The 24,559-nt window shown below is 48.1% G+C and overlaps 1 protein-coding gene across 2 annotated transcripts in view; it reads left to right on the top strand.

Moving 5' to 3' along the window:
* Positions 1 to 24,559, top strand: part of SMOC2 (SPARC related modular calcium binding 2) — a 153,597-nt gene that overhangs the window by 74,428 nt on the left and 54,610 nt on the right. The window contains exons 6-7 of one of the 2 annotated variants that reach the window (XM_065888721.1): positions 596 to 646; positions 1,887 to 1,961. In XM_065888721.1, coding sequence (XP_065744793.1) covers positions 596 to 646; positions 1,887 to 1,961 — 126 coding nt within the window. Of the gene's footprint in view, positions 1 to 562; positions 647 to 1,886; positions 1,962 to 24,559 lie in introns of both variants that reach the window. The other variant, XM_065888720.1, reaches the window with a different exon arrangement.

Here is a 24,559-nt window from a genome sequence, read left to right as displayed (position 1 = left end):
GCCGCAGTGTGCCTTGTAACAGCGTCCCTGGCTGGGGCCCCCTTGCCTGGGGGGCTTCTAGAGGCTTGCTTACCAGGGAGCCCAACGAGTGTTTTTCAACTAATTCAATAAAGACCGTGTCCTTGGAATAATGTTTTCAGTGAAATGGCGTAGAGCTTTCTAATCCACACTCGTCCCTCTGTCCTCTGACACTCTCACCGGGTTCCCCACCAGCCTCTCACGTGTCGACACAGGAGGCCTGAGGGGTCCAGAGACCCACGGGGCACAGTCCAGGGCCTGGGTCTCCATCCCTGCCTTCCACTCTGGAAAACAGGGGCACAGCAGGGATGCCAGCCCCGCAGCCCCCCCGCCCCCCCATTCCTGCGGACCCTCCCTCATCCGTCCGGTTGGCTCTGATGCTTTACATCACACCAAACCCTTCCCCGTGAGGTCTGTGTGGAGCTTTGAGCCTCTGTGTGGTTTACTGAGTGCTGGGCTGTGGTTTGGCGGGTCGTGGGGGTGTGTGCAATCCTTAGGGTCCATCCTGCATGCACACTCACTTCACTTACTCTCATAATTGTAGTCTCCTTGCAAATCTTTTCCGTTCTGAATTCAGATGATGCCTCAGCTCCAGCGCTGGAGACTCAGCCTCAAGGAGATGAGGAAGGTGAGTGTCGGTGGGGAGTGGTGTTGGGGGTAGGGCGCGGGCCTGGGGGTGCAGCCACGTCCTCTTGCGAGGACTGCGCTCAGGACGGGCTGGGTTGGCCTTTTCCACCTTTATGAGGCCCCTCCGTCCCTCCTCAGGGCCCCTGAGTGTTGCCGCGGTGCTTTCACACAGCACACGCAGAGGCCTCTCTTTAAGTACAAGTCTCTGAGTTGAGATTTTATCTGGATAACGTGAAATATATATTTCCAAAGGGTGCGCTAGCATATGCCATTTGCCCCGCTCACTCTTCATGTCACGTGATCACCACCCTGACAAAGACCAGTTTTGTGAAGTCAAACGTATAGAGATGTTTCAGAGGCTTACTGAATTTTGTGGTTACGAGAAGGATGGATTGCCTACTCTTAGCCTTTAATACCTTGTTGTAGGTATTATTTGCCACTGTATCACCAATTCTCGGGTCGAAAGGGGGGTCAGGTTTGAAGACCAAGTGTAAGGAGTGCACATAATAAATAAATCAAAGATCAGAGGGTAGGAGGACATCGTGCTTTGAAAATAATAATAACAAGGATAATCATAGTAACTAACTTTTGCGTGGCAGTAAATGCCACGGACTCTGTTACTTGAGCCCACAGAGCCCTCAGAACGTCGTATCACAGATGAGCGCGTGTCCGACGTCACAAAGCCGATAGGTGGCAAAGGCACGTGTGACCAGCCGGTCGGCCTCAGTGTGGCTCGCGGGCACGTGGTATACTGATCGCACCGTAAATATTCGGTTACATTTGTTAATATTACTACCAAAGATCTGTTCCCGGAATGTTGTAGGCAAAAGTTACGCTTTACATACAGCACTTTGTATTGAATCTTTCAACTCAGTGACGACCCTGTGCGTTACGTGAATATCCATCTTTACCACACAAGGATATGTTTCTATACTTTGGGACTTTGTTTTGCCAAAACCTGTTCTTTCCAGTGGAGCCTGTCTGGACTCGTATCACTTTTATTTATACTTTTGGATGAAGAAAGAAAGAAAAAGGCATATGCTAAAGTTTTTAAAAATGTATGTCGTCATTCCCCTTTGTTTCATGCACGTAATCATTATTTTTAAAAAATCTCTACAATGTGTGTCTACTGATTGTATTGATTTTGGGGGCTTTTCGACTGCCTGCTGAAGTCTTTAATTGAGAGGCTTTGTGTTTTCGTGATGAATTAAAATAATCATCATTTTATCTTGGTTCATTAGATGTTGCGTCACGATACCCCACGCTTTGGACTGAACAAGTTAAAAGTCGACAGAACAAAACCAATAAGAATTCAGGTAAAAAGGAGCCCAGTGTGACTTAGTTAATGGACCTGGAAAGTGGTCTTGTTTTCTGGAAGTTACGTGCAGAGCACATCTTTTTCCCTGGCTACCAATGAGTCATGCAAATCATGCCATGGCTTGCCCACCAAAATACAGTTCAAATCTGAGTGTTTTATTAAATATGGTAAGTTATAGAACATATTATAGAATAGTTAACAGTTTTTGCTCAGAACTTATCATTATGGATGCGTTTTCCTATTGCATAGAGACATTAACCCGTACATTTCTCTTTCGAACTTTAGAAACTGAGTTAGTTTTCTTCAGTCTCGTCACCGTATTTCCAAAACTTGCCTAATTTGGTTTTGCTTCTGTACCATATAGACTAGTACATGGGAAATTGGTTCAAACGTTGAGTGTTTCAGATTTATTGGGGGACCTTGAAATTCAGGGGGGAGCATCAGTGTGGCAGTACTCAAGCTTAATTTGAGAAACAAATATAAAATTATTGTAAGAATGTCATTGGAAATGTACATTGTTTTAAAAAGCAGTTCTAATTGTCAGCAGGAAGCTATTCAGGGTTTGACAGAGTTAGTTCCCTATAAGTTCACAGAACAAATACGTCTGTATTTCACCCATCACTTTCTGTTACCAGATTTTCAGGCCTTACGTGACCTGTCAATTATAATTAACTAATAAAAACAGTGCAGACTTGCAGTACTTAGTGGGACTGAAAATTCAGGAAATTCCAGTTTATGTAAGTTACCCTACACTGTAATTTGATTTAAATCAGCCTAAATGTGTAGAACACAAAAAGGTGACACTGAGTTGACTTGTAGACATGGGGCATGAAATTATGAGCTTATATCTCTATTTAATGCCAGTTGTTCAGAGACATGCTCCTTCTGAGGGTCCAAAGAAAGTCAGCCCTAGTGAGTATTTTAAGATGTTAAATATAGTATTTACTTTATTAAGTTTAGTGATAAAATGGCAAACAATCATAGATTTTACGGAATGACCACCGTTGTCACTGAGATTTCAATGTCAGAAGGGTTTCCTTTGTACTTAATTTGTATTTTTAAAAGATACTTTTAGTAATAATCTTCTTTGGTAGAAGTAGACACATTTATTTAACAAAACATAAATGCGTTGTAACTTTTTGTTATTCTGTGTTTTTAAGAATTTACCTTGTTTGTGGGTACTCTTTCATGTTCCTTTATAGAAGAAGCCAAACTGAGAATGCATTGCTTTTTTTCTCTGGTGTTTCTTTATATCAGTTAAAAGTACTATCCCCCGCACCCCCACAAGTTTGCACTGAAATAACATAATATTACTTACGTGACCAAACATGGGGAGTGTGATTGCCACGCGTAGTGAGGGAGGCCGTGTGGGTATATGCGCAAATGTACTTTGGAGCATAAACTGATAGTCGTTTTCAGAAGGGACCTCCTTGTAAAGGAAACAAAGTAATCCGAGTCTATGAAAATTTACACGTGGTAGGCACTCAGTACATGTTTATTTATTCCACGTGTTCCACGGCCACTTTGATGGTATCATTGCGTTCTTATCTAAAGCAAACTAAATGAAACAAAAAATAAATACGTAAATAACTAAAAGTTTGATCTAATGTACATACCATGAGTGTTTCACTGCCAGACTTTTAGTAATTGAAGTTCCATATAAATATAAATATAAATGAAATATTCTTCTGTTGGTTCGTTATGCAGGAAAAGCATCATTTTCATTATATGATTCAATATACATTAAGTGACCAAAACCTAAAGTTGCATTTTACTTACGAATGCGTGACTCGGGTTTTTTCTATTAATATATAATTGACGGTGTCTGCTTCTTTATGTACTTGAGTCATATTATTATATTCAACTTTATCATTCCGTTTATAGAAGTTATAAACATTGATTATGAGATCTTACCAGATAAGAGGTTTTGTGACAGTTTAATTATATCAAATTAATTTATATCTCTGTTTATTAAACTGTTACTCTTGCCCTGCAGTACGTTAAATGCCTTCTAGATCTCTGCCTGATTTCCTTTAAACCAATCTAGATACTAAAGAACGCACTTTCTTCGTTAGTTGAAACAACAGTGATAATAGTAAGAGCGGCTCACGTTTCTCGTGCTTACGATGTCACGTTTCTCGTGCTTACGATGTGCTGGTACCTCACATGCCTCGTTGCCCCTCTGTCCTGCTCCTCCTACACAGCAAGCCAGTGGGGCTGCTGCACTTCCCGTCCCCGAATCTCAGAGGAGGAGGCAGTTACAGCCAAGCCCAGACGGCATGGGCAGGGTCTCTGAGGATGGGAACTGCCATGCCACCTGACCACCCGACCCCGGCCGTGATCCTCACCACTGTCCTTCAGAGAGGGGACACCTCCTCTGCCCCACTGAGACATGGGGGCGCCTGGCATCGCTGTCCGTGCTCACCTGGTGACACAGCCGGGCCCCTGTTAAAATGCACCTGTGCTGCCTACAGCCATTGTCAGCCGTTAAACCTTCAGTTCGAATCCTTCATCACACTGAGGGGACGGGGCAGAGAAAGCTGGAGGAGTGGGGACACAAGGGCGTTTCCCACGGTGGCTGCGGACGAGCGATGCGGACGGACCCTCTTGTGTCTTCCAGCCTGACCCCACTGCTCGTCCCCTTTCTCATTTCCCCGAAGACCCTTCTTCCTGGCCCTCGTCCTCAGACCTCAGACTGTTACCCGAGCAAACCGCGCACTGTCTTACCTACATTCTTATTTCCTATCCCTGCTCCTGGGGAGGCGCACTTTGTTTTTCAAATATTCTCAACTCTCGGTCACTGCCGGGTCTGCTGGGGCCCCAGCTCCTGGCGCGCAGACGGCCTCGTCTCGGCGCCCTGCGCGCGCCCCCCCGATGCCCTCCCTCTGCGCGCACGCTCAGCATCACTCCTCCCGTCTGCTCCGGGCTCGTTTTGCACGCTTAGCTCTGCCCTTGTGACGGGACCCAGCACACAGAGCCCGAGCGTGGAGTCCACACCCACAGGTCCCCAGGGCAGGGCGGGGGGCTCCTCCCTCAGCCCTTCAGGGAGTGGAGGGGCCGCGTTCCAGGGACGGAGGCTCCCGTGCAGCCCGTTTCCCCGGCTCGCTAGCTCTTCATGAGCTGGGTCAATAACCCATCCAGCAGGTCCCGACTGCGCGTCCACCGGCCGAGCCACGGCCCCCAGCCTCTCGGTCAAGCACAGACGTTCCCGTGAAGGCATTTTGTAGAAGAGAGCGACGTTTAGATGGGTGACTTTGAGTAAAGGAGGTTCCCCTCCACCCGTCGGCTTGCTCACCCAGCAGGAGGGGCCCCCATGATGGCCCGTGGGGCGTGGCATGGGCAGGCGGACTCTGTTTATCTTTCCCATCAGGAGAGCACAGAGGGCTCTCTGTTGTCTCATTGTTTATTTCACATAAACAATTTATCCGCTGAGTGGGCCCCTGTTCTCCTGTGCAGACACTGCAGTGCACCAGGCGTGCAGGGCTCTGCGGGGACCCAGGGCTTCGCTGGGGTCCACGGGCGGGCAGCGTGCAAGATGGGTCCTGCATCGGCGTCTCTGCCCTGCTCTGGGGAAAGAGATGCGTTCTGTCTTTGCCCCACACCTCCAACGGTTACCCCCGGAAACGTGAGCTCTAAGGTCCCGGAGTGGGTTGTCCTTTGACGTGTGCTGTATGACAGTCCCCCTTGGAAACACCCTTGTTGGCCTCAGCCGTGATGCATGGGAACCCCCTCGTCTATTTGCTTCAGGAATCTGCGGTTTGGGAAGGCTGAGGGTCTTCCCCACCCTACTCCGGCCACTGTCACCATCTGGGGTCACGGTGCCTCCGCAAGGCCCAGCCTGGCCAGCTAGGAGGTGGGCACTGGCGGGGGGGGGGCACTAGCGCCCGCTCCCAGCGGCTTCAGAGCGGGTGGTGCTTCCTGAAGACCAAGAGCGCGAATCTGGGGCATCATCGGGCGTTTGGTTTCATTACTTATTCAAATCCCAAGTTGGCAGGGGAGCACGTCTGCTTTCTCTCTCTGCCTGTGGTCGAGCCAAGGAGATGGGCCCTCGGAGGCCTCCAGGGGTGGGCCCTGAGTTCCAAGGTGCTGCAGATGGCTGCAGACCCAGGGCACACGCAAGCCGCTCAGCCGGCTCTGATAAACAAGGCCCTGGCTTTAGTGGTCTTCTGGTTTGTGGTCTTTTTAAGTTTTGCATGTGAGCTGGAGAAAACCTAGAGGCCCCGGTTTTGCCATCTCTGAAACCCTCCTCCCACTTGGAAGAAAAATATGTTTTCCTCCCTAAACCATTAAAAATAGCTCTGTTTTATATCCAAGAGATGTTCTGTATCTCAGGATGTTCCACAGTTTTATGGGACCCCCTCAGTGGAAACATTTTTCTATTTTATTCGGGATTGATAGTTTTTGTTTTATTACACATATTAAACTTATTGCCAAAAGATGATTGTCTTTTGATTCTGCTTTAAATCATGGTAACTTGCATTCCCTGGGGGAAAAGAACACCAGTTATATTTTCTTTCTTCCTTTTAAAGCCTTAAAGTATTACTTCCTCATTTCCCTTTCTATTCCATTCTTCAAACATGACATTACAAAACAGCAAGATGCCAACTACATTCTTATAAAGTGCTGGTCATTTGAAGAGATTAAAATATTAAAATAAATCAAATAGCTCCTTTTAAATGGGTACTGTAAAAGTGTGTTGTTTACTGATATTAATTAAGCTACCTAAAAATGGACAAGACAATTTATCCAAGTTTCCTAACTATAAAAAGGAGTTTTAATTCCAATCATATGTAATTCTTAGATTTCAGTATTCAAACTCTGGTTAAATAATCAGGATGGAGCATTTCAACATAAGTACAGAAAAAAGTAATGGAAGTAAGCAAATTGTGTCTGAGCTGCTTGAAAACACACACCAGCCTCTATACACACAGACATCTGTCCCCTCACCGTGTGAAAACAAAAGAGGGTGTTCGACTTATTTATTCTCTGTGTAAATGAGATTCAGTCCATCGTTGAATTACTGATGTTAAACAGTGTCCTTTGTGGAGCCACAGCTCACAATTCGTGGAAAGCTTACTTTGCATCAGGCAGAGCCCTCTGTGATTTAATGCGTAATACAGCCCACTTCTCCCTGTCCTGTGGGTAAGAACACCTTGCAAAATCTCCAGGTGGCTGGCAGGGGTCTAGCCCAGGTCTGTGACTGCACGTCAGACATGTGTCCTTTTCAAAGCCAACCACCTTGCTGTGATGTGACTTTGGTCCCAGTTTCCCGAGGTGCCTCTGTTGTTGACAGTGGGTTAGGAACCTGCCTCGCCCCGGAAGCACCTGGATGGGTTCTGGCAGTTCTCGCCTGGCCAGGCTGTCCCCTGGGGAGGGCGGTAGCTCCAGAAGAGACGTGATGGGAGGTGACCCTGGGCAGAACCGCTCTCAGGCAGGCAGAAGGGGCGCCACACACGAAGCCCCTCTTCACGTGGGAAGGAGCACAGGGGACCAGGGCGGGGGCCAGATGGACCGCTCATGGCACGGGACAGAGTGAGCTGAGCTGCTGTGGGCCCAGCCGTCCCTTTCCCCGAGCCCCTGGGTCTAGTGCAGGCTTCCTTCTGACTAGAGTTATGGCTGCTACAGCTCGGAGCCCCTGGGGCCTCGGGAAGGGCAGGGGCTGAGCTGGGCTCCCACATGGCTCGGCGGCCCCGATCAGCCTCTCTGAGTGCCAGTTCAGCACCTCATCTCCACGGCAACGGTGAGCTGACCTCACGGGAATCGGGACGTGTCCCAGGGAGCCCTGGCGTCCAGCGGGGCCATCAGAGTCCGGTGTGTAAATAGGACTGGGGTTAATATCCACTTGTTCACATGCGAGCTCAGGCCTGGACTTGGCAGATAACAAGAGGACATTTCTTGAGAATCTCTGTCACTCGCGCGTGTGTGTTCACTACAGAGGTTACTGGATACCTGCTCTGGAGAATTCAGGTTCTAGAAAGTGTACGATGGGACTGGCAGTGCTGAGGAAAGGTTTCTCTGTGGCGGTGAGGTTCGTAGGCTTGTGTCCTGTACTGGGCTGCTTGCTGCGTGAACCAGACGAGACGTCTCTTCTTTGCTCTTCACACGTGTGAACAGAATGCTAAGAGACCAGGTATCGCTGTGGTCCTCTTTCTGTGGTCTTCCCATCAGTTGGATTAGAGACTAAATCGGGATTGATGCGGCTCATAAACAGTGGAGGGTCTTTTTGGAAACGACTCACATGGTGGAACCCAGACTAGAATTCCCGCCTCGCCCGCAAGGGCAGTGGAAGGCTATTCCGCCGATGGCCGCCTCTTCTCAATGGGCCCTGTCTTGTCATCCTCGCCGTTTAGACTGCTGACTGATGCCCGGCTCTTGCATGGGCATGATGCACGGCCGGTGACAAGGACCTGCGTGACCTGGCTGTGCGGCCGGCGAGTTCGGAAAACGTTAACCAGTTGTTACGGATTTTGATTCAGTCCCGGGAATGGTGTGTTGTGTGCAAGTATCTGTATACGATCAAGCATGTATTAAGTACTTATTTTCTGTCAAAAAATTACCTGTGTTTTTTAACAGATGCAACCTTTCCCCTCACCTTCGTTCGTCTTCATAGTTAGCACCTTTCTCCTCTTTGCTCGCATCCTGAGTTTCTGTCTCAGATAAGCCCTGGTCTGGAAGTGTTCCTCTGGTTTTGCCTGAAAATCACATTGGTGGCTAAAGCCAGCATACGTCAGGCTATCGTGTTTCAGATGAAAAAGCAGACCAAGGATCTGCCTGTTAAAAAAGACCTCGTTTAAGTTATGTATTTAATAAAACATCTGCATCAAAACACAGAATGTCTAAGTAATATTACGGTTCTGTGTACTAAGACGTAGATCTGAAGATATTAGTAGTTTCTCAAACTACTTAGATCTTTTGTACCGGCCTGTCTTATCCCAGACATACAAACAGAGTGCAAAAATTTACCTAAGCAGCAAATCCAGGTGATTCGCTTAATGTTCCGGTTTACTTTGTATGATCCTCATGGGGGCATAGGTTTCTAAATGACACACCGGGGTTTAATGTTGGAAGAAATGCACCCGCAATTCCGTGTCTAGACGAGAAGCTCACAAGTTCACCCTTGCTCTGGGGACCATCCCGGGGGAGCCCCCCTCTGCGGCCGTGCGGGGACCCAGGGGCCTTCTCTCCTGGGCTCTGCGGCCTCGTTCCGTGGATCAGTTTCAGGAAGCGGAGAGCCACACGGAGGGCAGAGACCCCTCCTGCAGGTCCAGCCTGGCCTTGGACCTGCCGCCTCCGCTCCCTCCGTCCTGCTGCCGGAAGCTGGTCTCTTGCCCAAGGTCTCTGCGTGTCAGGCGCTGGTTGAGCCCTGGATACAGCCTCTAGGAAAACAGTAAATATGATAGAGCTTCACTGCGCGATTAGGTCCTGTGATTGTGTCTCACTGGTTAGTTTATGTTTCCTCTTGCATCATTCGTATGGTTGCACACACACACACACCTGTGAGTGTGTATCCGTGTTTTGTACACGTACGTTTACGTTCTGTTGCACATGGGCGTGTGCTTGGGTCCCGCCTCCCCAGCCCTGTGCTCACGCCCCGGGAAGCTCAGAGCTGCTTTGTACTTGCTGGTTCCCTGTGCTTCCCACAGCACCGGTGCTGCCTGTTAAGACTTGTGCCACCAGACCTATAATCCTGATCAAAATGCATATCCCTCGTCTCACCCTCGATCAGGATACCGGAGCCTCTGCGGTGGGGCTTCTAAAGCTGCATTTTGAGCAGCTTCTCTGGTGATTTCCGTTTATGTGAACATTTGGGTCCCGCTGCAAACACGTGTTAACTATTATCAGCAGGGTTTTGGCCATCTTTAAGTGTTTTCTTGTAATTACACATGTATGTAAAACAAAGCACTGTTTCTGGAAGGCATTGGAGTACTAGGCCAAGGCCACACAGATATCAGTTGTCCTGAATGCTGTGTGACCCTTCCTTTCACACCTCCATTCTGTCCTGCCTTTGAGGTGTGTCCATGTCGTCCACTTCCCTCCAGGCCCGCAGCGCCGGGCTCACTGAGGCATCTGAGCTTCGCTTGGCTTGGATCACCGCTTGGATTCTGAGGGTCTCCGGGCCTCCGCATCTGTGTTTCTGCTTCGGTCTTTCTCCCCACTGCGGCTTTCTCAACATTGAGCTTTTAAAGCAAGAGCCACCTCTCCGTTCAGAGTTCTGCAGTGGCTTCCTGGGTCACTTCATCATAAGGCCGAGTGCCTTCTAGGGCCTCTGGTGGCCTCCAGGTGGCCGCCCATTCTGCAACCTCTTAAGCCACCTCTGCCCGTCCACGCTCCACGCTGTATGTTTTCTTTAAGCAGCTTTATTGAGATGGGATTCACGTACCGTACAATTGACCAGTTTGAAGTGTACAAGTCAGAAGTTTTGGTAAAGTTACAGAGCTGTGCAACGTCACCACAACCTAGTTTGAGAACATTTCGTCGCTCCAGAAACCCCAAACCCCACATTCATTAGTGATCGGTCCCCATTGACAACCTCCAACGCTTGGTGACCACAGATCTGCTTCAGGCTCTGTAGATGGACTTGTTCTGTCATTTCAAGTACGTAGACTCTTACAATACGGGGTCTTTGTGACTGGTTTCTTTCACTTACCATTGTGCTCATATGGGTCATCCACGTGGCAGCGTGCGTCTCGGGACCTACCTCATCCCTCTTTACGCCTCAATAACTTTCCTTTGTATGTACGGACCACATTTTATTTATCTGTTCCTCAGCTGATGGACGTTTGGGTCTTTCCACTTGTCAGCTATCATGAATAGCGCTGCTAGGAACATTCGCACACAAGTTTTTGTGCAGACATACGTTTTTCTCTTGGGTTCATAACTGCTCCAGCAGTTGGGCTGCTGGGTCACATCGTAACTCGACCTTTAACATTTTTAGGGGCCGACAAACTGCTTTCCCAAGTGGATGTACCATTTTGCGTCCTCACCAGCAACGCACAAGGATGCCGATTTCTCCACATCCTCTCCAGCACTTGTTATTTTCCAGTTTTTGGATTACAGTCATTCTGGGAAGTGTGGAGTCGTGTCTCCTTGTGGTTTTGCCTTGCATTTCCCTGATGACTAAGGATGTTTAGCGCCTTTTCAGGTGCTTACTTGTAAATCTTCTTTGGAGACATGTCTATTCAAATCCTGTGCACATTTTATTGTCTGGTTATTAGCCTTTAGTTCTGGAGACTTTACGTATGCTAGATACAGATCCCTTATCCAATATATGATTTGCAAGTATTTTGTTCCATCCTGTGTGTTATCTTTTCACTTTTTTGATAATGCCCTTTGAATCACAAGGGGTTTTAATTTTGATGAAATCCAATTTATCTATTTCTCTTTTGTTGCTCATGTTTTGTTGCCTAACCAAGGTCTCCCTTTGTCGCCCAGAGTTGAGACCCCTTTTTGGGTAAGACAGGGAGCTGCCGCCGCCGCCCACAGAGCCTCACAGAGGCCTTCGTACCCCCAAAGCCAGCGGTCTTCCTGCTTTGCAAACATATGCCCTTATACCGTCCTCTTCCATAGACTAGCCTGAACTTTGAGGGTGGAATTTGGTGTTAATCCTGCTGGAAAATTTCCTCCCTCTAACTTGAATTTTCTTCTTTCAGCTGGTGAAGTTGGCTAACAGTTACATCAACAGCAGGTCTGAGTGGGGAAGGGATAGGAGAAAATGTTATAAAAGAAAAAAAATAGAAAACTTGCATGGGATATACTTATACTAAAACTATTCTTCATTTATCTGAAATTCTCATTTCACCTGGTATCCTGTGTTTTGTCTGGCAACCCTGCCTGTCGATGAACACGCTTCCCTGTTTTCAACCTCTTTTGGGGTAATCTTTAGCAGAGAAAGGTTCCTTGGGCTTTCTTCAAAAAAATCAAGTTTTCGTACAATGTATTCGTCTGCTAGGGCTGTCTTAACAAAACACCACAGACTGGGGCGGGGAGCTGTTTATTTCTCGTTCTGGATGCTGGGAGTCCGAGCAGAGGTGCCAGCAGGATGGGTCCTGGTGAGAAGGCTCTTCCTGGCCTGCAGACAGCTGCGTCTTCTCTGTGTCCTCACATGGCCTCTGCTATGGGCTCTCGCAGTCCTGGTGTCTGTGCTTCCTCTTGTAAGGACTCGGGTCCCATGACCTTTATGACCACATTTAACCTTAATCACCTTCTTAAAAGCCCTGTCTCCAAATACAGGCATATTGAGGGTTAGGGCTTTACCCTGTGGGTTTTGGAGGAAAACAGTTCAGTCCGTAACATACAGAATAGGGTGATTTTGCTGTGCTTGGATTTGGGTGTTTGCACTGAAAGCAAAACCTATCAGGAAAACGGCTCAGCGTGGAGGTAAAGGGGCTGTTGGTGTGTCCCCTTTACGTACATCTTCAGCCCCCCTTCTGCATCCTTAAGGCTTTTCTGCAGTCACCCTGGGCTCCAGGGATCTTCCTCTTGAAAAGTCCCCTTACAACAGGAATGATTTTGTATTTGGCTAAAGAAGTGTAATACTCATGAACGCCATTTCTCATCAACCTTTGATAAAAGTTTCCATGTTTCACTAGATTGAAATTTATTCCAATCAAATGTATCAAATGTTGGCTGAAGACAAAATTGAGAATTTCCTCCAAACGTAGAATTGCTTCAATGGCCACGAATATCTTACATCAAGTGGACATTCTTCTGTTTTAATATTTGTATCGAGGTGTAGTTGATTTACAACGTTGTGTTTAATTTCTCCTGTACAGCAAAGTGATTAGACATATATATAGATACATATTATATGATTATACATATTGTACATATATATATTCTTTGCCCTTATGGTTTATCACGGGAGACTGAATATAGTTCCCTGTGCTCTACAGTAGGACCTTGTTGTTTACCATCCTATATGTAATAGTTTGCATCTGCTAATCCCAGACTCCCAATCCATCCCTTCCCCCCCGCCCCCCCCCCCAACTTGGCAACCACAAGTCTGTTCTCCATGTCTGTGAGTCTGTTTCTGTTTCGTAGATAAGTTCATTTGTGTTGTGTTTTAGAGTCCACATATAAGTGATATCATATGGTATTTATATTTCTCTGTCTGACTTACTTCACTTAGTATCATCATCTCTAGGTCCATCCATGTTGCTGCAAATGGCATTATTTCATTCTTTTTTATGGCTGAGTAATATTCCATTGTATATATGCACCACATCTTCTTTATCCATTTGTCTGTTGATGGACATTTAGGCTGTTTCCATGTCTCGGCTATTGTGAATAGCACTGCTATGACTTTTTTTTTTTCATCTCACTGTGTGGCACGTGGGATCTTAACTCCCTGATGAGGGATCAAACCCATGCCCCCCGTGATGGAAACGCAGAGTCTTAACCACTGGACCACCGGGAAGTCCCCAAATAGTGCTGCTATGAACATAGAGGTGCATTCATCTTTTTGAATTATGGTCTTCTCCAGATGTATGCCTAGGAGTGGGATTGCTGGATCATATGGCGATTCTATTTTTAGTTTTCTAAGGAACCTCCATACTGTTCTCCACAGTGGCTACACCAATTTACACTCCCACCACAGTGCAGGAGGGGCTCCCTTTTCTCCACAGCCTCTGCGGCATTTGTTATTTGCAGATTTTTTAACGATGGCCATTCTGACTAGTGTGAGGTGATGTCTCATTGTAGTTTTGATTTGCATAAAACGGGTATTCTTCATTGTGATGCTTTTTTACTATTTTTTTGAAAACCAGCCAAGTACAGCTTTACATTAACTAAGAAAAAATGTCCTGTATTTTATGAGGCCACCTCAGTGTCTGCCACTTCTGCCAGCAGGGATGTTTGTTTCCAATATTCTCTTTGCCCTCTGAGGCCACCCTGAGTATTCACACAGCTGTACAGGTTTTTAAGAAATACATGATTCTCATGCAGTAATGGATATTATAAATGCAACATGTAAGGTTTTATAGACTCTTGTAATGGACGATCTGCCTTTACTTTGTATACCTGTGGACTTTATAGAGCAGATTTTGCAGATCATAGTGTGTGGCACATTCAGTTGTGCTGGAGGACGCACACCTATTAGCTGAGTAGCTGGGAAGATGTGTAGAGAAGCCTGGACAGCACACCGGCCAATGGGGGTGGTCCAGCGTCTTTATCTACAGCTGCTCCCTTGACTAAGAAGCACTCCCTCTAACCCCCCGTTTCTATTGCTCATAACTTTTGGAACTTAACTTGAGAAACACATTTGCCAACATTAGCCTCAGCTGAAAGGCGTGCTTTCTGTTGTTGGACACTTGGAAATACTTTGTTTTTCTGTTTTGGTTTGATTCTGCATCCAGAGAAAGATGGGTACTTTCTTCATTTTAGAAGTCAGTTTTTAAAACTAAAAGAGAAGAAAAGAAAGAAAAATTCCTCTAAAATTCTTCTTGGGAAGAGAGTTTTCATTAACTCAAGAGTTTTTTTAAAAAATTTAAGTGTTTTTCAATCATTATGTGTTCTCATGATCACTGGACTGTTTTATCTAAAGCCATTGCTTTAACTTTTGAAATAACAACATGTTATGACCAAACTGCCTAGGAAGAAGAGGACTTACGGGTTGAAGCAGATGTTAATAAATTATTGAGGATATTTCTCCTTGTTTCATGTCTTGCCTGTGTTTAAAAATTACTGCCTGCTATTTCCTCGTTGTGCCTTTTTATAATTTGTAAGGCCACAGTGGACGTCTAATAGATGCTTAAGTCAGTACTGAATGCCTGTGAATTTCCTATGGTGACTTGTAACATTTTAGATGTGACATAAGGTGGAGATTTAGAGTTTTGAGCCAATAAGATGGTAGTGAGAACCCAGAATGACTGGGGGCCTTGATTAGGTCGGGGACCAGTCCTGTGGGCATAAGTGAGAAGCCGCTCAAAGACTGTGGGGGAGTCGGTTTCTGTTGTTAGAATTTCGCACTCACATCTTCTCAGATGTGGAAAAGTATTTTAATTATTTTTAACATACTTTATTTTTACAGTGCTTTCAGGTTTACAGAAAGCACCGAGTTCCCGCCAACATAGGGAGCTCACTTGGGTAAATACCGAGGAGTGTGGATTGCTGGATCATATGGTGAGGGCATGTTTAGTTTTGTAACGAACTTGCCACACTGTTTTCCAGAGTGGCCATGCCATCTGCACCCCCGTCAGCAACGTGTGAGAGTTCCTGTTGCTCTACATCCTCACCAGCATTTGGTGTTGTCCGTTTTTGGGTGTGTTTTTTTGGATTTTATCCACGCTAATGGGTGTGTAGTGGTAGCTCGTTATTGCTTTCATTTGAAGTCCCCTAGTGACATATTATACTGAGCATCTTCTCACGTACTTACTTGACATCTGTGCGTCTTCTTTGGTGAAGTATCTTCTGTCTATTTTTCCCTTGGAATGTTTTCTTATTTTTGAATTTTAAATGTTCTTTGTGTATTTTTGATGTAAGTCTTTTTCAGACATGTGATTTGCAGATATTCTCTTCCTGTCAGGGGCTTATCTTTTCATTCTATTAACAGTGTCTTTTGCAGAATATAAGTTTTCTATTTTGATAAAGTCCAACTTATCAATTATTTTTTTCATGGATCATTGCCTTCGGTGTTGTATCTAAAAAGTCATCACTAAACCCAAGTTCACCTAGATTTTCTCCTATACTACCTTCTAGAAGTTTTATAGTTTTGCATTCACCATTTAGGCCTATAATCCATTTTGAGTTAATTTTTGTGAAGGGTGTGATGTCTGTATCTAGATTCATTTTTTGACACTTGGATGTCCTGTTGTTCCAGCACCATTTGTTGAAAAGATTATCCTTATACCATTGAAATGTCTTTGCTCCTTTGTCCAAGATCAGTTAATTATATTTGTGTGGGTCTATGTATGGCTCTGAAACAGTGTTAAGACTTAAAAATATTCAGTAATTGGCTGTGGATGGGTAGATGACTGGGAATAGAATTAATAGAGCCCAGAAATAAGGTCTAAAAGCAAAGAAATGAGAGTTTAGATGTTGTACAGGAAGGTATGGAAAAGATGCAGGTTCTTGGCCAAGTCTTTTTGGGAACAACCAGGGGGGTCTTGACAGCTGTCAGAGCTGGTCTCACTCGGGGGCTGCTTCCCCGTCTCCATGACCCAGGTCTTTGCCGTGGACCTTCAGCCTCAGTCTCAGCCAGAAGGAAACATCTCTCCCTGTGCTCGAGGCTGCCCGTGGGCCATATTGCTGCCACTTTGAACAGAGGTGCTGAAAGAAGTTCTGGGAGACGAGAGCTTGAAATAACATCTGTTTCCGACAAGACACTTGGAGCATTCACGAACCTGGGAGAAAGGCTCCCTGGGACTTGGGAGATATTTGAAAAGAAAACTCGGGTATTGGGAAGAATTCAAGATAACATAATTTTAGTTACTAAGAAGTGTATTTTAAATGCTCTGCTGTGGATGGAAAGTGGAAGACAGGTATTATTGGTGGGAACATCTCTAATCCTTCTTTGCATTTATTTCTGCTTTATTTATGTATTTTTGGCAGCATATTTTATGAAATGTTTTCTTCTTTTCACTTTTCATCCCTTCATCTTTTCCAAGTGCCCAGGAAAGAAAGCCGAGCCAGCCTATAGCCGGTGTCTCCACGGCCCTCTTCTCCACGGACACGGTTTCTGTGGCTGAATACCCGACTTTGGGGGCGGGCTGCGTGCCTGGCCCGCAGAACGGCAGCAGGAGGGCAGGAAGCGGGTGGAGGATGCTGGGGGGTTGCCGGGTGCTGAGAGTGTCCGTGCTGGGGTCGGTGGGGGGATGAAGGTTGGTTACATGGGGTGTCCGGGCCCCAGTGGCACAGAAGGTGTGGCAGGGAGGGAAGACGAGCCGGTCCGTGGGGCCTCGCGGTGTGAAGACGAGGTGCCCTGAGCCTGGACCCTGTGTCACAGGCCGGAGGTCACCGTAAACCTAGGAGCCCGGGGCCTCGCGGGCTGGAGGAGGTCCAGGAAAGGGTGGCTTGGAGCGGGGCCTGCACGGGGTGGCGGGGGTGGGCGGAGCACACCTTTCCCTGGAGAGTCAGCTGGCGTCTGGAGCATCTCAGTTTTCTGCTTCAATCTTGCGGGCAGCCATCTGGGCCGAGGTCCGGCGTCCGGCGTGTGTGCCATGTGACAGAGCGTCTTTTCTCTTCACTGCCGACCTGGGACTGGCCTTGCTGACCTCTGTGGAGGCCACACTCTGTCCCCCACTTGGTCCCGACAGCCGGGGGGCTCTTCTCTTGCAGATACTGCAGGCTCCCAGCCAGGCTGTGGGATGGCAGGAGGCCCTCTGCGTAAACTGGGCCCAAACGTGGCCTTAGTAGGTAACGTGGTACCAGGTGCGCTGTTGGCTGGGGCCTGGCTGGTGACCTGCTCTGTTTGAACACTTCTGCCAAAATGTGTCTTCAGATTTCCTCCCCGTGAAAAAGGAAGGGCTTCTGGGGAATGTTTGGCCCTCAGGGCCACCAGCGGGATGAGGCGAAGCTCCGGGTAGCGTGGTGTCCGGAACCGTCTGGAACCCAGGGGCCGTTGTCATGGGGACCGCTCTCCACTCAGCTGCTGCTTCTCACGGCTGCACATTTAAATACAGTTATTGTGGGACTTAACGCCCAGATTATGAAATGGGCACGACACACTTCAGTAAGACCTGCCCTCCTTAGAGTTCCGTCCGGCGTCCTGTTCGCATCCTGCTGGGAGACGTACACTTCGTCTGTCACCGCACAGCGGCGGGCACAGAGCCTCCTGACCAGGGCGTGGGGATCCCGCCAGCGGCCGGGACGAGGCGCTCGGAGACAGAGGGAAGCCTCCCTTTGCTCTTTGTGTCTTGGCGGAAGATGGAAGGTCCCGCACAGGTGTGGGCGTCTTCTTGAAGGAGGCGCAGTACGCCAAGGGTCTGGCTTGACTGAGGAAAGAAAACGCGAGCAGAACGGTTTGAGCCAGCTGCAAACATCTGAAAATAAACTCCCCCAAACAGTGTGAAAGCATCACGGCAGCTGCAGGAAACTGCCCCGGGCCTGGGACCAGCCCCCCGCCTGGTTCTCCTTCGAGGACTCTCAGCGCGGCCCGTTCAGCGGCTCTTCAGATGCCCCCTCCGGGCGTCCCCACCCCTCGGGGTGGACGGCCTCTCTTCTTTGCGGGCACTCATCTGTGAGGTCAGATCATCCCTGAGCATGAGATTTCCCGGATTTCAAGGCTCTCACAGCTGCCCAGCGCAAAGTCGGGCTGTCCACATCTGTTGGCCACACAGCCAAGGCAGCCGGTCCTCCAGGCCCTAGACCAGGCTCCTCCCCGGCCGGCCTGCTTGGGGTCGGGGTGTTGTCTTCCTGACGTTTCTTTCCTCAACTGTCCAATGGGCAGAGCTGAGTGCAGACGGAGGAGACGTGGTGACTGGGCCTTATGTGGATCTGCCGCCATCAGGAGAGCCTACTACGTGCTCCCTTAGAAAATGAATGTATATATAGCACAAGGTTCTTAGTCTCAGATAATTCAAGTTTATGGTCTAAGTCGGCAGCTCTCAAACCTTCTGGTTTAAGAATCCCGTTATGCTCCTAGAACTTACTGAGGCCCCCAAAGAGCTTTTTAAACATGGTTTATATTTATCAATGTTTATGCTTAGTATCAAAACTGAGAACTTTTTAATACACGCTCCCTTAGGTGTCCTCATGAGTCACTTGTGAGCCTGAGAAGACAAAGGGCACCTCAGTATTTATAGAAATAGTTCTGACCTCGTGGGCCTCCTGGGAAGGGGTCCTGGGGCCGCGCTCTGAGGACCACCGGTCAGAGTGCCGACAGGACAGACGCCTCAGAGCAGAGGGAAGCCCCAGCTCTACAGAGTCATCCAGGACGGCTGAGAAATAAAGGGACAAACGAAGCACCGTGGAGATTCGACAACAGCGTGAACCCCTTGCTGGTGGACCAACGGGGAAGTGTCACTGCAGATGGGGGACAGAAGTTTTGTGGTCAGGCCTCTCCAGCCCAAGACCCATCTTGGATCCAAGCAGCACAAGGACTTACATCCCTGATCGGAACACTTTGCTTCTCATTCCCAGACATCGACCTCCAGGTGATTCAGATTTTTCTCCAAAAGCAAGCGTGGAAGTTCAGTCTGTATGTGGGGCATGAAGCATCCTTTCTGAAGGCTTCCTTAGAAGAAAGACCCCCCGGAAGGTGAATTCACGCCGCTGTGTCCTTGGAGACACTCATTGGTTTCAAATGGCTGTTTGCCCATTGAAATCTGCCCACATTGCATCAAAGAAAAGTCTTAAGGCCGAAGTTCGGTCGGGGCACTTATCGCGCGTGAGGTCTCTGTGCTCCCAGTTCCAGGGTTTGCTGGAACTTGGACTTATGACCTTCTCTCTTTCCCTCCCACCCCGATTATGGCTGATGGTTCTGGTTTCCTTCGGGATGGGTATTTCGGGTCCAGTGATTAGATGGAGAGGAACTGGAGAATATCAGAATTCCTCGCCGTGGGCAGTCCTGGGGGAAACACTTACCCGCGGGACAGACCTCGCTATGATCCCCAGTGGCTGATGGAGGTGAGGGCATCGCTGTCCGGCAGCCATCCCAGCAGTGGTGCCTGGAGCCCTGTTCCTTTCCAGGAGCGTCTTGCTTACCCTCAGACCTGGGCCAGGTACGGGCGCCTTCAGGTGGGGCGTTGACCAAAGGCTGGACAAAGGTGAGGCTGTGACGGCACGGTGCCTCCCATGATGGGTCGGTTCCTGTGTGTCCTGGGAGCTGAGCCAGGGCTGGGATGTTGCCCCCGGGAGACCCGCCATGGTCACGGCTGACCCCACTGCATCAGTCTTTTCTCTGTTTGGGGCTCTGTAGCATCGACTCAGGGTTGGAGACCTGGCTTGTGTCCTGCTTCTACTGTTGTGAGGCCTTAGGAAAGTCACTTAATTTTCCAGGCTGACACGCAAGAGTTGGCCTGTCATTTCTTCCTGGTTGTGAGGGTTAAAGCCTTCTAGTACAGGGCCTCTCATCCTGAAGTGAGATGCTTGTTTGCAGGGTCACCTCCTCTGAGCAGGTATCTCTGCTGCCCTAGTCGTCTGGGCCCTTACTTATCCATCCCGCCCCCCCCACCCCCCGGGGAGAAAGGGATGCCACGCTCGGAGGGGGGGCACTGTGTGCCAGGACTGTGTGCACCCTGCTGAATCCAGCACTCCCAGGGGCGATGCAGATGGGCCCCGTTCTCCTCACTCTGTAGACGGGGAGACCCCCAGAGCACTCGGTGAGTGAGTACTGGAGCCTGGGTTGGCGTCCTTCCCGGGCCACGGTGTGTCCAGGACACCAGGGTGGGCAGTGCACCAGAGGCAGTGTCGCTTGGGTCAGAATGTTGCTTTGTGTTTTCTCTTTCCCGTCTGGGTTTTGTAAAACCCTCTTTTGTTTGTCCGCTTGCAAAGAGAACGAGTTTGGAGAAATTTGGCCACCTCTGGATACTAGCCTGAGTGGACACAGTGTTTTTTAAAATAGGTTGTAATCAGCTGCGTTAGCTTAAACCGCTGGTCTTAATGTGAGACCTTCTGGACAATGGGAAATATTCTGATTTCTTTTGTAAGGCATCCAAATATAAAATCATCCTGCTTTTCTTAACTTCCTTTTGTCATGTCTCCTGACTCTACAGAACTTAAAGGGAAAAACAGGTAACATTTCTAGGGCACATTTTCGGTGCAATGACCTGTTTACCCCTCGCTGACTGCCCACAGCTCTGTGAGTGAGAAAAGGACGCGGCAGCTGTCTGTTGTCCTGGAGAGAGCGGGGTGCTGTGCTAGGGCTGACCCAGGTCTCGGGGTCCTTGAGCAGCGGCAGGAGAGGCTCCTGCGGTGGAGGCCTTGGTGAGACTCGCTGAGGCCAATGCAGTGAGGGTGGGGACAGGTCAGGGGTCCAGGGAGCACCCTGGAGAATTAGGGTCCACGCAGAGGAAAGAGCGGAATAAAAGGGACCCGGATTCAGGTTTTCAAGAGTGATGTCGGTGAGACTGTCACTGATAAAACAATCTAGAAGATACAGAGAGAGGTTAGGATGGAAGCGGGTGTGTTTTGGGCCATTCTCTGTCAGGGGCTCTGAGGTCCTTCTGGGGTGGGTGGTCTTCGCCGGGGCTCACGGCGCTGGGTCACTTCTCTCCCCTGTCTGGGACTCGGGTTCAGGCTGGAAACGGTTACTTAGGTCTGTTGCTACGGGAATAAACATGGGAAGAAAGCAATTAGAATGGACACCCGGGGTCACTCTTTTCTTTCCAAAGAAACTGTATCTGTGAATTACATCCAAATCTTTATTTTTTTTGGAAATACACGTTTGACTGTGGGCTTCCCGTGTTACCTGTTTATACCATTTTGGGGATGTTTCTAGACAGGACTGGTATGTAGCTTCCAAGGGCAGAGGGGCAGGGGTGCCGTGTGTGGGATGCGGCTTGTTTGCCTTGGTGTGAGTGTGAATTCTCACCCAGCTTCGCCTGACTCTGCCATCCTGAGTAAGATATAAAACTTTTCAGAGCCCGTGTTTCCTCACTGGTAAAACACACATGGTAATACGTATACCTCGGTCTGTTATTACCAGGATTAAAGGAGAATATGCATATAGCTGGGTTCCCTGCCCACCATGCCTGTAAATGTTATGGCAACAATCCTGGATTCAAAAGCTAATCTTAAAACTCTTCCTTTGGAATTAAATTATACAATTGATCGTAAACATGTGTCACGTATGCGCAAAGCCTCAGCACCGTGAATCCCAGTTTGATGTTTTACTGAAAGTGGACGCGTGAATAATTATATTCCATCAAAACTGTAAGTTTCAAGGTCTCCCCCCCACCCACTCTGCCATTTCTAGAAAATCAAATTCTAAAGGGGCAGCTCTTTTTCTTTTTTTCCTTCTTTCATCATCTGTGTTGTGCAATTAAAAAGAAAACCACAGACAATTCCATGACTGATGAAGACAACGTATGTAAAAATTAAGTAATCGATTCTAAGAGAGCGGGCCTGACCTCAGACCAGGACTTCGAGGCCAGGATGGCTCAGTTTAAACCCTGTCTCTGACACTCCGTCTTTACCTTCTCTGATTCAGTCATGGAACTAGCAAAATGATAACAATAATCCCACCTCACAGAATTATAGCAAAGTGATCCAGTTATACATATTTTTTATACATTCTTCTCCATTATGGTGTGATCAAGCCAATTAATACCTGAAAAGCAGGTAGTCATAAGAACCCACTAAATGTTACCGAGTGTCAATCTCCGATCTCTGCTGTGTGTAAAACTCCTGTGCTTTCTTTTTCTTTTCAAAGATTTTTTTGATGTGGACCATTTTTAAAGTCTTTATTGAATTCATTACAACACTGCCCCCGTTCCATGCTTTGGCCTTTTGGCTGTAAGGCGTGCGGGATCCCAGCTCCCTGACCAAGGATCGAACCTGCACCCCCTGCATTGGAAGGTGAAGTCTCAACCACTGGACCACCAGGAAAGTCCCTCATATGCGTTTTATAAGTGAATCCTACTTGACAGATTGTTTATTATTTTATCCCCGAAGTATTTTTATATGTGAAGTCCTTTGTAAACCTCAGAATACTTCACAGACTTCCATTCTATGTAGCAGTTAAGCTTTTAGTATCCACCAGCTAAGCGATGCATAATCACACACAGCGGTTAGGTATCGTATTAAAGAACATAGTGTCCACTTTATGAGCCCCAATAGCGGTCATATACATTTTAAGGCAAGTAGCGTGAAGGTGTGAGTCTTCCTGTTGATTCAGTGTCCTGACGAGGTTAGTACGCATGTCCACGTGAGGGCCTCTGGAGGTGATGGCATCCTTGGTCCGCAGGGGAACGGTGGTCCCACCTTTAATTTGGTACCTCGTCGTTGCCTTGTGCCGAGTTACCTGTGCATTTCAATCTGCGTTTACTAACGTTCCAGGATTTGTTATTTTCTATCATGTGTGTCTGGTAGCCTCGGATTAAGCCCTCGTTATCCCTTGTAGGGACTAAAGACAGCCTTGAACTGGTCTTTTGTCTGCAAGCTTTGCCAGCAGGGTTTTAAAGCACAGATATGATCCTGGCACTCCTCCTTAAAAGGCTTTCCGCTGCTTGTGGAAATTGCTTTACCTGCTCCAGAGCCCCCACTCTGGCTCCTGCTGCCCGGCAGCCCACCGCTTGCCGTGGACCCTCCCTCTGAAACCCTGCTTCCTTGTGGGAAGGCCAGCCCCGCATCCACCGTATTTGCTGAGCACATGTTAATGTGCCATTGACCTTATGCATGTGAAAGGCAGGGGCCGTGTACTGATGAGGGCGAGTGGCAAAATGTCAGGAGAAGCAAGATATTTGGTGGTTTAACTAGGTGTAGTTTTTGAGAGAATTATGAAAATACTATAAGGAAATGCAAAGAAAATAGAAGATGCTGATTTTTGCCCTCTGAAGCTGACACCAGAATGCCTATTGTATCTGACAGCTACTGCTTCATAACAAATAGCCCCAGGATGTTAGCTGTGATCAGTGACAAGTGTTCATTTCTCATGCATCTGCTGATCATGGCTGGGCTCTGCTGGGAGGCTCCAGGCTTCATGTGGGTCTGGGTCTGTCCCATACATCTCTCCTCTGAGTGAGTGAGGAGTGAGGAGGATGTGAGTGAGGAGACCGGAGGATGCCCCGCTCCTGGCAACACCTAAGGGCAGGAGAGTGGCCCACACGCATACAGGTGTCCAGTCCCAGCCTGCAGACACCCCACGAGCAATGCAGTTCCCACGTCTGAGCCCAATGTCACAGGACAGGGGAGACACCCTGCCAGTGTCGGGGGGAGCCGCAAAACCCCTGGTGATGGGGAGAGAAGATGGATTGGGCCAACGTGTCATCACTTATTCCTGGAAATCAGTACATAATCATCCCGAGTGAGAGAAGCTGAGGGGGTGGGGACTGAGGGCCCAGCAGAGCGCCGTCCGGACGGCCGTGAGTGTTGGATGGGGAAACGATGCATTTCCGAGCCGTCCAGCTGGTGGCTGCCGTGGCAACTGGACTTGGCCAAGGCCTTCGAAGATAAACAAACTAGTCCACGCAGGTCCTGGCAGTGCAGCAGGGTGGCCAGAGCAACAGGATCCCGGCCAGCAGAGGACACTGAGGCAGAACACAGGGACTGCACCCAGAAAGCTGGGAGGAGAGCAGGGGGACAGATGGACCCACCCGGTCATTTCAGCAGCACGTACGGCTGGATGTGAAAACTGCCCGTAGCTTAGGCTCTAGTTCCTGCAGAGCAGACTAATGCCCGTTGGACACGGGACCTGAGCAGATTCTGCACATTCTCATAGAAAAAACTGTCCTTACCCAATTAAGTCAGTACTTAGAGGCCCGAGAGCCTTATTATTATTACTATTATTATCTTCATTGGAGTCCAGTCGGTTTACAATGTTGTGTTAGTTTCAAGTGTACCACAGAGTGAATCAGTTATACATATACATATATCCCTTCCATTTCAGATTCTTTTCCCATATAGGTTACTACAGAACATTGAGTAGAGTTCCCTGTGCTCTACAGTAAGTCCTCATTGGTTATCTGTCTTATATGTAGTGGTGTGTAGATGTCAATCCCA

The sequence above is a fragment of the Phocoena phocoena genome, chromosome 12 (assembly GCF_963924675.1).
Source record: "Phocoena phocoena chromosome 12, mPhoPho1.1, whole genome shotgun sequence".
In the NCBI taxonomy this organism is placed as follows: Eukaryota; Metazoa; Chordata; class Mammalia; order Artiodactyla; family Phocoenidae; genus Phocoena; species Phocoena phocoena.
This window is presented reverse-complemented; position numbering and strand designations above follow the sequence as displayed.